The 16,115-nt window shown below is 44.5% G+C and overlaps 1 protein-coding gene across 3 annotated transcripts in view; it reads left to right on the forward strand.

Moving 5' to 3' along the window:
• The window catches only part of LOC137415993 (REST corepressor 3), a 168,747-nt gene that overhangs the window by 130,190 nt on the left and 22,442 nt on the right, over positions 1-16,115 (forward strand). For all 3 annotated transcript variants that reach the window (XM_078784380.1, XM_068101516.2, XM_068101517.2), the window contains 4 exons: positions 1,524-1,648; positions 2,747-2,825; positions 5,169-5,432; positions 8,001-8,078. In XM_078784380.1, coding sequence (XP_078640506.1) covers positions 1,524-1,648; positions 2,747-2,825; positions 5,169-5,432; positions 8,001-8,078 — 546 coding nt within the window. The remainder of the gene's footprint in view (positions 1-1,523; positions 1,649-2,746; positions 2,826-5,168; positions 5,433-8,000; positions 8,079-16,115) is intronic.

A 16,115-nucleotide genomic window follows, 5' to 3' on the forward strand; every position in this document is an offset into this window, starting at 1 on the left:
AACGTAGAGCAGCAACGAAGGTTGGAAAGGGTGGAAATGCGAATGGTTCGACGGATGTGCGGAGTATCGTTGAGAGAGAGGAAGACAAATGATGAATTGCGAAAGATGATGGGAATAGAGCCTGTGATTGATGCTGTGAAGAGGAACAGGTTGAGATGGTTTGGTCATGTGTTGAGGAAGGATGAAAGTGACTGGTTGAGAAGAGTGATGGAAATGAATGTAGAAGGAAGTAGAAGACGGGGAAGACCGAGAAAGACTTGGCTAAAGATGGTGGAAGAAGAAATGCGGGCAAGGGGGTTAACAAGGAGAGATGCAGAAAATAGGGCAAAATGGAGAAGATTGTCATGGGGACCGCAAGGCTAACCCCCGCTCTAGCAGGGAAAATGGCCTTTTAAAATGCATATTGTTGTTGTATATATATATATATCGTGATATCACAATATTAAAAAAATTGAAAAGATATATATTTCTATTTCAAATAAATATATATTTACCCCATCTCTCAATGGTGAAGAATTGCTTAAAAAATAAAATGTTATTGTAACCGGATTTGTATCCGACTCTTCACAAAAATTGAATCAATTCGTCCTTGTCACACACCCAACTGGCCCACCAAGATTTGTCCGAATCCACTCATAACTTTTTGAGATGTCCTGCTCACAGACAGACAGGATGTAAACCCAACCTCCATCCATCTTTGGCTGAGGTAAATATTTCAGAGACATGCTTAAAGATCGCTATTAGCAGATGGCAAAGAGGACTTGATGAAACTGCTGCAGATTAAAGTGAGTGGAGAATGCGTAAAATAAATGAATAGATGGTTTGCATTGGGGTGTGGTTGAGGGAAGAAGAGGCAGACCTTCTACATGTTTGATGATGGATGGGGTAAAAGCTTGCAACCAAGCTGTCTCGGCCAGAACTTCAGGAAACATGATCGGAATCGTTGGAAAATATGATCCTGAATGCCACCAGAAGTCACTCATAACCTGATGGAATTAGATAACTAGATACTCCATGAAAAATGGCAACACACTTTATTTCACTACAATACCACTGCAGTTTTACTTTAGTAAACTGCAGTATCACTGTAGTTTTCCTTCACCTCACCATAATTTAGTTCGCTTCACGACAACGCAACTGTAGTTTTACCTTGGTTCACAACAGTATCACTACAGTTTTATTTTGCCTCACTATAATGGTATTGTAAAACGGTCTAATTTTTATCAATTGATGACAGCAATAGCCCGTTGGAATAAAGCCCGCTGCTGCCTTTATCTATATTTGAACTCACAACCTCTGTTGATTTCATGTCAGTGTGTCATTACCGTTTGGCCACTACAACAGCAATTTTGTTGTCCTGTATTGTTGATTTGTCAAAGCACAATCAGGATTTGTGAGTGATTTGTAATATGTAGATAGTTTACATAATAATGGGAGATCATTCTGAATAATAATCCTGTGTGGAGCGAGCGGCATGATCAAAACCATGCAGTGATGCTCTTTCTCCGTGTTCTTTCTCCTAGCTGCCAGACAAGTCAATCGGCAGCCTTGTGCGCTATTACTACTCTTGGAAGAAGACCCGCACGCGTACAAGCGTGATGGACAGGCAAGCACGCCGCTTGGCTGGCAAGCGTGAACATGGAGACAGGTAGGGTTTCTCCCTTTTCACATTCGTCTCCGACTCTCCGTAGATAAGTTCGCAGACCACAGCATTAACTCTTGGAAACCCGTTAGAGGTTTAGATATGTGTGCTCACTATCATGGAACAAGTTTGTAATGTATTTTAACATCGTTTATGCAGTTATCGGCTATACACTTGGCCAACATTTGTTGCACGTAGATATTTTTGAAACTTAAAATAAACAAAAATTAATGTGACTTCTGCCTCTTCATCGCATACTTTGTAGACACTAGTTTTCCTCAAATTGAGTTTTATCCGGTTGTTTCTGACTAGGGCATGCCCGTACTATATATAAGCTAGGACGTGCCCGTACGTGGGTGCCCGTTCCTTGCCAAAAAAAAAAAAAAAAAAAAATTTGTGTAGGGGTGTGTGTGTGTAAACATCCTAGGGCGTGCCCGTACGTGGGTGCAAAAAAACATGCGTGCAAACAACAACAACAAAAAAAAACTTTGAAACCACGTGGCAGTAACGACCACAGAACCCCCCCCCCCCCTCTATTTACATGAATGGTTTGGTCCATTCGCAACGACCACAGAACCCCCCCCTCTATTTACATGCAATGGTTTGGTCCATTCGCAACGCCAAAGCGAACGGCGAACGGCTAAATCGCCATAGCTCGGTAAGTACTTGTCCGATTAATTTCAAACCTTGAAAAGGCACATCCTCGGGTCCTCAGCAATATACCTGGCAAGTTTAAAGTATATCGGACCCGTGGTTGTCGAGAAACAGCGGTCACAGACAAACAAACGTACAAACGTACAAACGTACAAACAAACACACAGAGATTACTGGAATTATAGATAGATATTGTAGACTCCAACCTGAAAGATGGTTGTCATGAAAGGTCCTCAAATGAAAAGCTTTCTCCTTCAAAGCTACCCTTCTTTCCTCCTACCTTCCACTCTTCTCAAAAGGAATCCACTGGATGCTGTTGGCATACACAATGAACTACTGAAACAATCATTTTGTGTAACTTCGAGTTAACCTTTTCTTCTTGTCTTTTTCTTTACTTGTTCTTGTTTATTTTCTCTTGATCCCTCCATGCCCTCTGCTCCATCTGCTTAGTGACGACGATTCCGAAGAGGCCAATGAACATGATGGAAATGACAGTGACTTTGATCCAAGTCAGGAAGGTGTAAAGGAGGTGAGGATCTGACAGATAGACAAGATAAGTGCAACTTTGGTAAAATTAACAATGCACAATTAATTACCCTTAAAATTGAATTTTTTGTGGGCAACATGCTTATAATCATTCTTTGCATTGTTTTATTCACATGACAATTATTATATACTGCAAGGATATTGCATTTCCTTCTATTATTGGTTGATGCTGTGCTGTCCACTTGAAAGATCAGGGCGTAGGGGGTGTGAGGAGTCGTTTTTTCGGGTGGGGGTGGGTGTTGAAATGCCGTGGTGGGAGAGTGGGCAGGAGAGAAAAGATAAAAAAAAGTTGGGACAGAGTTGGCAGTGAGGGAATACTTTTGGTGAGGGGTTGAGGAGTTGTGGTTGGATGGGGAGGGGGAAGGGGTGTTGAGATGGTGTGGTGGGGGAGGGGTAAGAGCAAATATGGGACAGAGTTGGGGGCAAGGAAGGAAGACATTTGGTGAGGGGTTGAGTCGTTGTCAGAATTGCATGTGTAAGTTTACTCGCAGTAAACTTGAAACCGCGACATTAAGGGCACATTACCAAAAAGATGGGCTTTAAATTCAGGCCTCCTTATGATTAAAAAGGATACCAATTTTTGTCTGAAGTAAATCGATTATTAGCTTTCCGACGGTGCCTTTTTTAGCTCACCTGGACTTTAATCGGTGAGCTTATGTGATCGAGCAGTGTCCGTAGGTAAGTCAGTCAGTCAGTCAGTGAGTGAGTGAGTGAGTCTGTAAACACTTCAGTCATTATCGCTTGAACTAAATACGCAATTTTGGTGAAACTTTACCACAAGCTTCATAGTTATGTATTTCATACTCGTACTTCATACTCCACAAGTAAATATGCAAATATGTATTTTGATGAAACTTGGCCACAAGCTTCATATCTGATGCCGAACGAAGGTGTATTGATCGCATCAAAATCTACGCTAGTTGGAGGGGTTTACGGGGGTCAGGGTTGTTTGACACCCCCCCCCCCCCCCCAAATACTTATGTGCTCTATACTCTGAATCTACACACATGCTTTTGATGAAACTTGACCATAAGCTTCATATCTGATGCCTAATGAGGGGTATTGGCAGCATCAAAATCTGCGCTCATTAAGGGGAACTACGGGGGTGTTGCTCTGTTGCTGTTCTGTTGTTGTTCCTGATCTCCTGATGCAGGTGAGCTTCAGGACCCGCATTCTTATTTTATTATTCTATGACACAGCAGGGACCCTTTAAATGACCACACACACACACACACACACACACACACACACACACACACACACACACACACACACACACACACACACACGTAATAGATGTTCAGTATACTAAACCCCAGATTAGGGGGGATCTGGATGATATCGTATGTAATTTAAAATGAATAAATTTCAGTATAGTGAACAGGAGGTATGTTTTGTTTATGGTGGTTTTATATGTAATTTCTAGCCATATCCACCATTGATTACACTTTGGGAGGAATGTTTCTAATGCCGTGAACAAACATTGGTACATCACGGGTGACGAAGGTTGTGGTGAAGTTTCAATTAGAATTGCATGTGTATATTCTGAGAAAAAAAATTGCAAATACCTATTTTGGGGGCAACCCCTTCATATACCCCCTCAGGGCCTGATTTTTTTTTTATGCCGTGAACAAACTTTGGTACATCATGGGCGATGAATGTTGTGGTCAAGTTTCATCGAAATATTGTGTGTAGTTTCAGAGAAAAAAGCAAATTCCGTTTTTAGGGGGTCAAACCTGGATGCACTTTAACCCCTGGTAGAGACCCCCTTAGATCCCAATTTTTTAATTTTTTAAAATAAATATAATGCCGTGAACAAACTTTAGTCACCACACAACAAATATAATTTGTGCTAAGTTTGGTCGCAATCCCATCAGTGGTTTCGGAGAAGAAGTTTCAAGTGTTTACGGATGGACTGACTGACGGACTGACTGATGGACATACGACGCGCCATCGCATAAGCTCCCCTGAACTTCGTTCCAGGTGAGCTAACAAGTGAGGAAATTACTGTTTATGTTGAAATCAACTGTGGAGTGTAAAAGGAATCCATCCTCAAAATAATCTTCAATTCCCCCATCTTGCTCTAATGCTGGGAATGTTAGAGGTTATTGTGATGAATCATTCCTCATTTTATGGATTCAAAAATGAAAGATACAGTATGCTGCTACCTACCAGATCATTAATAAATATTTGCTTTCCCTGTACTTTCTACCTTCAGTACTTCCCTGGCTTGTTTTCTACTTGGTATGGCAAATGTTTGGTCATTATGTGGAATTTACTGCTTGGGAGTTATTTTTCCTGTTCTAAGTCCACTTTCACGCCACAGGATCATCGAACACAACATCAACATCAGCAGCAACGCCATCAGCAGCAGCAGCAACATTTTTCGATGCATGGGAGCACAGCCGGCCCGATGAAGAGGGAGACCCAGGTTTCGCAGTATCGACACCACCCTTTGAAGAGCAAAAGGAGGCCACCTCGTGGCATGTACCTTAACCGTGATGACCTACTGGTCATCTCGGCAAACCCAAGTGCTGCTGGAACGTTGCTCAGGCAACAGGACATGGAGCTTGTTTCATTGAAACGGCAGGTTCGCAGCAGTGGCTTATATCTCAACGTGGGGTGTGTGGTGGGGAACTTGTGGGGAAAGTCATCTTTTAATAAAGGTATTCACTTAAAATATGCGTAAAAAAAAACAAAAAACCTTTAGAGGCCATTTTTCCCCGCAAAGCAGGGGTTGGCCTTTTTCGGGAACCATGGTTGTTGTTGTTTTTTTTGGTCCCCTTTTTGAAGCAATGTTTTACGGCCGGATGCCCTTCCTGCCGCCAACCCTTTTTGTCGCCTTTTACGACAAACAGGGAATTACCAGTGAACTGGTTCTCAATTTGCCGACCTCGGAAGGATGACAGGCTGAGTCAACCCCCCTGGCGTTAATTCAGCGATCGACCGGGATTCGAACCCAGGATTCCTAGGATCCTAAGCCGGCACCCTAGCCACTAGCCCAACACCAGGGCCTTGCATGTTATAACCAATATGTTTGTTGTGTATGACTGTATTAGACAGATAAAAGTGGCATTTTATTTGATCACAGCAGCTATATGTGGCATTTTATGACAAAAAACGACTTTGCATTGGGGAACCCAGCGTCGTTTTTTTCATAGAATAGCAAATTATCATCATTTTTTTCACAGCTTAGTTTTTGATGCTCATCGACCATTAACTTTCACATATTGTTTCATTGGGGTTGAGAAACCTGGATGCAGTAGGTTTTTCTTGAGCTGGTGCTCACAATTTTCCAAGTGTACTGGAAAATGAAACCACCTGGTAGCCCTTAGGTGCAACGTAAGTTGCAATCCCCAAAACAAATGCGAGACCATAACCAATCACAGGAAGATGTCGAAAGAGCTCATGCACTCGTTTGACTGTCCTCGTTTTGCGTCAAATCAATGTTATATCCATTAAATGAATAGGTTTTGAAATTCCGTTTGTGCAAATTGCTCTGAAAATAGTGTCCTCTTATCGCAATTTCAGTCGGAAAGATCGGCATTTTCCAGTGTATTGTAATCTGTTGAATGTTGGTCTCAGGTTGCCAGTGTTTGTGGAAATTTACCAGTGATTCTTAACACATCATGTGATGCAAGTGCAGACTTTGTGCATCACGTTTGGCTTCACCGTGCCGCAAATGCTTCCTGTACCTGTTGAGAGCAGGTGCCATCCCTGACAGATTGAAACAAGGAGTGGCTCATTGGCATTGGCTCTGCAATGCAGTCATTACCTCCTCAAACAAGGATGTGACACTATGAGATTGCATTGTAGATTATGTAATTATGTAATCAAACAGATTGTAAAACATTATGTAATCAGTGATTTCACTTAAAATTTAAGCTCCCCCACTTATCTAAGGAGATTTACGTGCAACTCACTTGGTCAACGAACAAGGCAAACAGGGAGACCAAGGAGCTTTCCAAAGAAGTCAGACGAAAAGTGGTGAAGCACCATTCAGGAGAGGGTTATAATATTTCAAAGTCATGCATTATCCCTGTAAGTACGGTGAAATCCATCATTAAGAAGTTGACGATGTATCATACCACTCAGACTCTACCCAGGTCAGGTCCCCCATCAAAATTCAGCATCCGAGCAAGCAGGAAACTGGTTCAGGATGTCACTGTAAATCCAACAATGACTTTGAAAGATCTGCAAGGGTCTATGTCCGAGATGGGGTTTAGGGTTCGTCATTCAACAATATCCCGTTCCCTTTACAAAGCTGGACTCTATGTGCAGGTGGCAAGAAAGAAGCCATTACTGAAAAATATGCATCTAAAAGCTCATATGGAGTTTGTGAAAAAGCATCTTCATGATACTGCAGGCACGTGGAGAAAGGTTTTGTGGTCAGATGAGACAAAAATTTAACGTTTGGTCTAAAATTGATGCGTTACATTTGGTGCATGCCTAACATTGCACATCGCCCAGTCAACACCATCCCTTCTGTCAAGCATGGTGGTGGCAGCATCATGTTATGGGGTTGCTTTTTATCAGCAAAGTCTGGCAAGCTTGTCAGGATAAAAAGGACTGCATGGTGCAAAGAACAGGAGAATCCTTGATGAAAACCTGCTTGAGCCGACCATGAATCTGTAACTGGGTAGGGGATTCACATTTCAGCGGAACAATGATCTGAAGCACAAAGCTGAAGCCACACTGGAGTGACTGAAGAAGAAGAAAATAAATATTATTGAGTGTCTCAGTCAGTCGTGACGTGAATCCAATTAAACATTTATGTCGAGACGAAGATTTCAGTCCACCGACGATCCCCATCAAACTTGGCAGAACTAGAGCAATTTTCACGTGAAGAATGGGTAAATATTTCACCATCTCACTCTGCGAAGCTGGTGGAGACATACCCAAAAGGACTTGTAGCAGTCATTGCTGCAAAATGTGCTTCCACCAAGTACTGACCCAAGGGGCTGTTGCGTTTGCCAGGGAATTTGGACATTGATGGGCCGATTGGACCTTCCCCCATCCCCCTCCCCCCTATCCATCCTCGCCCCTCCCCCCCTCCCCCCCTCTCCATTTATGGGTTTCCTTGTACATCTTTGTGTCGAAACCAATGTTTGGACTTCAGTACTGCATTGTGAAATGCACACCGCCTGTTATTTTGCAGGTGCAAAATGCGAAACAATTGAATAGCACAATGAAGCAGAAGATGGAAGTGGGGATCTCCCAGTTCCGACCTGGCGAAGTAAGCCTTGCACAACCTCCACCTTTCTTTTTCTTTACTCTGCCCAATGTTTTTGTTAGAACATGCTGTTTGCCTTCTCTCCATTGAGAGTTCAGAATGTAATGCAATTTATTTATACAGGCATGCAGCACCAGTGAATGATCAAGAGTGATATATATAAAACTACATGTATATCTTTATCTCCCCTCTAGGTAGATATATAACTTGTTCACTACAATAAACCAATCCATGTTCCAGGTGGTGGGGATGGGGGGTGGGGTTGGGGGGGGGGGGGAGGGAGGTGAGGGGATTTCCAAAGTCAGACCCAACGGCCAACAGTCAGACATTGTGGATTGTCAAGGCCTGTTTTTGCAACAGAAGATTGGAGTGAGTACAGGAATGGGTGAGGTTGGAGCTAGTGCAAGCAGAGTTGAGGTTGGAGCTAGTGCAAGCAGAGTTGAGGTTGGAGCTAGTGCAAGCAGAGTTGAGGTTGGAGCTCGTGCAAGCAGAGTTGAAGTTGGAGCTCGTGCAAGCAGAGTTGAGGTTGGAGCTACTGAAAGCAGAGTTGAGGTTGGAGCTACTGCAAGCAGAGTTGAGGTTGGAGCTAGTGCAAGCAGAGTTGAGGTTGGAGCTAGTGCAAGCAGAGTTGAGGTTGGAGCTAGTGCAAGCAGAGTTGAGGTTGGAGCTAGTGCAAGCAGAGTTGAGGTTGGAGCTAGTGCAAGCAGAGTTGAGGTTGGAGCTAGTGCAAGCAGAGTTGAGGTTGGAGCTACTGCAAGCAGAGTTGAGGTTGGAGCTAGTGCAAGCAGAGTTGAGGTTGGAGCTAGTGCAAGCAGAGTTGAGGTTGGAGCTAGTGCAAGCAGAGTTGAGGTTGGAGCTAGTGCAAGCAGAGTTGAGGTTGGAGCTAGTGCAAGCAGTGTTGAGATTGGAGCTCGTGCAAGGAGAGTTGAGGTGGGATGAGTGCAGGCAGGGATGAGGTTGGAGCGAGTCCAAGCAGGGGTGAGGTTGGAGGGGGGAGGGCAGTAAAGGGAATGGAGTTCATGAGTAAAGTTGTGGATGTCATCCTGTAGTTGGAAGAATGGTGTAGGCAGCAAGGCTTTGTGTTTAGGAAGCAATGGTAATCGTTTTGGGGCAAAAGGAGTGCTTCTAGAGGGCCAAAGGTAGGACTGAGAGTTGAGAGTGGGATTGGAGGGGGGTGGTGTGGGAGGTAACTTCAAAAGTCTCACTCTCTCCCACAATGCTTCTTACTCTTGTCTGGCATGCCTTATACTTGTCTTGTAAGAGTCACAGACTTCTCAAGAACTCCACTAATTCTTGCATGTCTCCAAACTTCCTCCCGTGGCACTTTGTCAAAAGCTTTCTTTATAATCAATGAATACAAGCTTTGTTACTTTGACCTTCCCGGTATTTCTCCATCACTTGTCTCAAAACAAAAAGGACATCCGTGGTGCTTCTTTCAGGCATGAATCCGAATTGACCTTCATGGATTTCTTATATTTTTCTCAATCTCAAATCCATAACTCCCTGCAATATCTTAACGGTTTCTGGTAGGAGTTTAATTCCTTGGTAGTTTTTGCATTCCTGGATGTCCCTCTTCTTTAAATATTGGTATGACAATACTTTGCCTCCATGGCTTTGGAATTTCCTCTTATCATAACAGTGGAATAGTTTATTCAAGACCTAGACCCCATATTCACCGAGGTAGGTCCACACTTCCACTACTATCCCATCAGGTCCCACGACAACAAACAACAACATGCATTTTAAAGGCCATTTTCCCTGCTAGAGCGGGGGTTAGCCTTGTGGTCCCCATGACAATCTTTTCCATTTTGCCCTATTTTCTGCATCTCTCCTTGTTAACCCCCTTGCCTGCATTTCTTCTTCCACCATCTTTAGCCAAGTCTTTCTCGGTCTTCCCCGTCCTCTACTTCCTTCTACATTCATTTCCATCACTCTTCTCAACCAGTCACTTTCATCCTTCCTCAACACATGACCAAACCATCTCAACCTGTTCCGCTTCACAGCATCAATCACAGGCTCTATTCCCATCATCTTTCGCAATTCATCATTTGTCTTCCTCTCTCTCAACGATACTCCGCACATCCATCGAACCATTTGCATTTCCACCCTTTCCAGCCTTCGTTGCTGCTCTACGTTCATTACCCATGTCTCGCTCCCATAAATCATAACACTTCTCACACATGCAGCATACACTTTTCCCTTCAGCTTCAACGACACTCCCCTCCTCATCAGCACGCCACTCAGTTCCCGCAACTTCTTCCATGCACATCTCACTCTAGCAACCGTTGCCGAGTCTGATCCACCTTTTCCATTCAGCATGTCTCCAAGGTAGCAAAATGTTTTCACACCTTCCAGCTTCACGCCGTCTCCAAGATCCAACTCAGCATTTCCTCCATCTGCAGCTCCCTCTGTGCACACCTTACATTTGAATGTAGCTGCCACACTGGTTAATGACCCTCTCAGACCACTACATTTTTGATCAACCCACTCAGCGCACATTGCACATTGAATGGAGTTCACTCCGACACCCTTCCTGCACACAGCACAGGGCCACTTCCCAGTTCTTTCCACCTCACCACATGCTTTACCACTTCCCATCCCCTTCGTCTTTCCGATATTCACCTTCAGACCTTTTGTCTCAATACATTCCTTCCACTTGTTCATCTTTTCCTTCAGTCCATCCATACTTTCCGCAATCAACACCAGATCATCTGCATACAACAACTCCCATGGTAAACCCTCCTTTATGTTCTGAGCCAGCATCTCCATCACAGCTACAAATAATAGTGGACTTAGTACCGACCCCTGATGCACTCCCACCTTCACCTCAAACTCACCACTGTTCCCGTCCTTTGTCCTTACAGCTGTGCGCGCTCTTTTGTACATTGCCATCACTACTCTGATCAACCATTCCTCCACTCCTAACTTCCTCAATGCCCATTACATGTCAATACTTTGCGTGGAACCCTATCGAATGCTTTCTCCAGATCAACAAACCCAAGAAACAACTTCTTCCTCTTCTCCATGTACTTCTCCTGCAACTGCCTCACAATGAAAAGCGCGTCTGTCGTTCCTCTTCCTGGCATAAATCCAAACTGCATTTTGTCGGTCTTCACTTTCTTCCTTATCCTCCTCTCCAACACCCTTTCCAACACCTTCATTCCATGCTCCAATAACTTTATCGCTCAGTAAGAACCATACTCCAGAGGGTCACCTTTCCCCTTGTATATAGGGATGAGGGTACTCAGTTCCCAACCACTGGAATGCAGCCTTCTTTCAACCCCAGATTACACATCTCTGTCATTCTCTTCACACCCCCAACTTCCTGCTGCCTTCAACATATCTCCCACAACTCCCGTCGGCCCTCCCGCTTTTCTACTCTTCATTGCTTTTATCGCTTCCTCAACTCCCTTCTCAGTTATCTTCTCTGCCGGTCCTAAAACTGGGTTACTCTCTATGTTGCCATCCCATTCATTCTCTGTATTCAACAGCATTTCCATATATCTTTTCCATCTTCCTTTAATTCCATCTGGGTCCACAACGATTTGTCCCACTTCATCCTTCAAGCAACTCACCCCCATCACATCACACCTCTCTTTCGCTATCTGCTTTGCAATCCTGAATACTGCTCTCTGACCCTCTTCCGAATCCAAGCGTTCTCCGAACGTTTTACTACATGCCTCCTGCGCCTTTGCTACCTCTTTCTTTGCAGCCTTCTTGGCTGCCTTATAACTTTCATGCTCTGCCGTTTCTGCTCTCGTACCCTTCGCCTTTTGCCACTCCTTGAACTTCTTCCTCTTCTCGTCAATCCTCTTTCCAACTTCATCATCCCACCACCATGTTTCCAAGTGCCTCGGTGGTCCTTTTGTCCATCCACATACCTCACCAACGGCTCCCAAGAGACTAGCTTTCATTGACATCCAACTACTTTCAAGCTCAACCACATCATCCTCTACCCTACTCAGCCTCTCCTTTAATGCCTCCCTTACTGTCACTTCCTTCAACCTCCACAACTTCATTCTCGGTTGGTACTTCACCCGCCGAGCTCTCCTCGCACCTTTCACCCTTATCTCGCAGACAACCAAGTGGTGCTGTGAAACAGCCTCCTCCCCCGGGATCACCTTTGTGTGATCACCGGAGGTGCCCCCTAACTCGCCTACGCACCATTAGGTAGTCGACGGTTGTCGTCGACCCACCTGACGTGTATGTAACAAGCTTATTATCCTCTTTCTGGAACTGAGTATTACAAATCAACAAATCAGCTCCATCAGCAAATTCCAAAATCCTTTCACCTTCTCCATTTCTCACACCATGTCCGTAACCCCCATTAACTCCCTCAAAACCATCCATACTCCTTCCCACATGTCCATTTAGGTCTCCTCCTACCACAACAACTTCCTCATCTTTCACGTTTTCCATCAGCTACTCTATCGCACACCAGAACTTGTCCTTCTCTTCATCGCTCCGACCAACCTGCGGAGCATATCCCGAGACGACGTTCACCAAGAGCTTTCCAATCATCATTTTCACCATCATCAACCTATCACTCACTCTGGTCACACTCACCACACTGTCTACAAACTCCTCAGAAAACAGGACACCAACACCATTCATGCTCTCCAGGCACCCTTGCCACACAAACTTGTATTTCTGTCCCTGCCTACCCTTCACCATTCTCACACCACTTCCCTTCCATCTCGTCTCTTGCACACAATATATGTCCACTCTTCTTCTGACCAATACTTCCACCACTTCTCCTGATCTCCCTGTCATTGTCCCTACATTCCATGTCCCAAACCTCAGAAACCGATCTCCACTTTGGGCTGCACCCTGCCCATATGTAGTTGTAATTGTCATGGTTCTCTTTTTGAGGCAATGTTTTCATGGCCGGATGCCCTTCCTGACGCCAACCCTCTTAGTCGCCTCCTATGACACGCAGGGATACGGTGTACCTATTCTAATCCAGGGTACATCAGGCCCCACTGCTTTGCAATTTTTCATTCCTTTAAATGCCATTATGATATTTTCCAAATGAATGCTAGGTGTCATTCCTTGATTTTACAACTACCTCTTCTGCCTTTTTTTCTTGGGTTTTCTTCATTCATAAGCCAGTTAAAGTGTTGGCCCCACCTGACTTTGATTTAATCTCTTTCACTAGAGTTACTCCATCTACATCCTTAATTGTATGGACATTTCCCACATCATTCGTTAATCTATCCCTCGCAGTTGCTGTTCTGAAGAAGTCCTTTTCTCCCTCTTTAGTTTCAAAACTTTCACACATTTCTTCCAAGGCCAAGGATCTTTCTCTAACAATCTTTACATTCCTTTTTGCCTTTTCGTACTGTTCTTTATCTTCTTCAAGGCCTGACTCTTTCCACTTCTTTGACATTACTTTTTTCTCTAAGTGCGCCCTCCGTGTTTTCATTCCACCACCAAGTTTATTTTCCAGCCTTCCTTCTCTGATGATTACACACTTCTCCACCAGTTTTCCTCGCCCTATCTGCCACCGAGTTCCACCAGTCTTCTACTGTCTGACATAACTTCTTCAATTTATCTTGGCTGTCTCTCCATCTGCTCTCTAAATTTCTCCTTCACTTCCAGATTTTTGACCTTCTACCACCTCATGTTCTGTCTAGCTCTTGTCTTCTGCTGTTTTATTTCCTTCACCACAGCTCTGCCATCAGCACTGTGTTGGGTGGTCAGTGCTTCACTTGGGAAGACTTTGCTATTCTTTGCTTCCAGGCTAACCCTGGCGTGACTGGTGATATAAGCAATCTTTAAGAATCTTTCAAGTTTATCATTTAGGAATCTTAAATTCACATCAATCAGAATCTTCAAAGACGTGTGGTCACAACAACTCAAAAGTAAACTATATATATCAAATCAAAGTAAACTATACACATCACATTTACCAATTCAATCTAATTGATGACTCAGTCAGGTTTTCCTCATCATTAACATCATGTGTTTTTCTCTAGACATCCATAAAGCGAAAAACCCACTTTTAGTACTGCAGAATACAGATCCATCAGGATAAACTGTTAGCTTAAAAGAAAATGGCTGGAGTTTCAGTAGAAGATCACTATAGAATTGTTTCTGTGTAAAGAAAGAAAAATATTTAATGAAATAGCTCTCCGATTTTCAAGGTGTGGTATCTGAAGCACAATCAACAAGTACAGAGAAATATCATCTGTAATTGGCAAACCCAGGACTGGAAGATCCAATAAGCTGTCCAACAAGGATGAGCAATTCTTGTTGGGGTATGGTTGAGGGAAGAAGAATATATTTAATGAATAGAAAGAAGACGACTTGACAACAGAACTTGAATTGACAACAGAACTGGCAGAAGGTTTAGGTGTTGTTGTCCATCCATCAACGACACAAAGTTCACTTTTGAAATCAGGAGTTAAAGGATGTGTTGCATCCTAGTGTGTTGCCTCCACTCCTAACTAAGAAAACCTCTGTAAGGAAAGGGTAACAAGACTAAACGAGAACGCCACTCGGTAGAGCGCATACCTCCACCAGGCTGAACACCTTATGTTTTGTATCCCACTGATAGGCCGGATCTGGATATGGACGTGAACCAAAATCGAATTGGCTTGTTCTTGTCACCTAACCAACTCATCCACCTAGTTTTGTCATAACTCATCAAATAACATTTTGAAGTATCATGCTATATATCGTTTTTGCCCCATCTCTCAATGGTGAAGAATTGCTTAAAAATTCTCTTATCCGGACTCGGATCTTCACCAAAATCGAATCAATTCTTCCTGATCACACACCGAACCTGTGCACCAAATGTCATACAAATCCACCCGTTGAAAACCTTGAGATATCCTACTCGCATACAGACAAGAAAACAAAACACCACCTGCGGTGGTGGAGGTAAAGACAGAAATATTGTTGCGGATCTCCCGAAGCCCGTTCCCGTTACAAAGGGGGGATTAAACCCCTTTTTTCCCCCTGGGTCTTCGGGTCCGTGAGGCCGAATCGCCACTTCCGGAGCAAACGTGAAAAAGGGTATTGGGTCGACGTCACACATACCTTTAACCCACGCTGCCACGAAAGCGGGGACCGAACCTCGCACAAGCCACGCTTAATCGAGTATGCCGAGCGGTATGCGTATCACGTGACTCGTGCCGTTACTTTTTATGGAACCCGATTCGAGCGGTTCTATTCGTACCATGCGAAGCCAATTGATGGAAGGGACGAGAATGGTCAAATCAAAGGAATAACACAATTTATTATTATTTACAATGATCAGGATGAAGGAAAGGGGACACAGAGCAGAAGCTTAATCCATCTGAAATTATCCCCAGACACAGGGCCCACTCAAGCACACAGGGAGAAGAAGAGAAGAAGTTCGCGCGCCAAACGCGCTTTGCCGTCGGTCGCTCCGGGGCAGCTCGCCCGGCGTGGCTTTCTGATGTTCACGGCACGTATGCTGGAGAAGGCAGGCAGGAGGAAATCGCGTGTCTGTGGCCCGGCATGGGTCGTCCTCTCGAGCGCGCGATTAATACAGCGCAGGGCACGGGGAAAGTTCATGTACAATTTCGATCACCGCAATTCAATGCACTCGTTCTGCGGTGCGTTCTCGTGCGTGCTCAAGCTCAACTCAACTCGACTCACTCTCACAGGGAACTTGAACTCGTCTCACAGGGAACTGTAACTCAGCACTTGGACTCACGATACTCTCCGGCTCTGACTGACGTGCACACGACTCTGACTCAGAACTCTTCTCACCTCTTCTCTCGTCTCATCTGAGGTGGGGGGGCTCGGAGCAGGGTTATATGGCTCCGCCCCGGCCCTACTCGAATATTCCAAAACCCCACCTCTCATCGTCGTGGTTAGCCACTCCCCTCGAGCCCTGATTGGCGGCTTGTGCTTACCGACCACTCCCTCCTGCAGCGCCTCCCTTCGGCCTCGCCAGACTTGTTCAGGCCTGCCACGTGGCATGCTATCGCCAAAAGAACCGCCCTACTCACGGACCTGCTCAACGCAAAACTAACACAGGACTGGACTACGCTTACATTCACTAAG

The sequence above is a fragment of the Myxine glutinosa genome, chromosome 9 (genome assembly GCF_964187855.1).
Source record: "Myxine glutinosa chromosome 9, kmMyxGlut1.1, whole genome shotgun sequence".
Lineage (NCBI taxonomy): Eukaryota > Metazoa > Chordata > Myxini > Myxiniformes > Myxinidae > Myxine > Myxine glutinosa.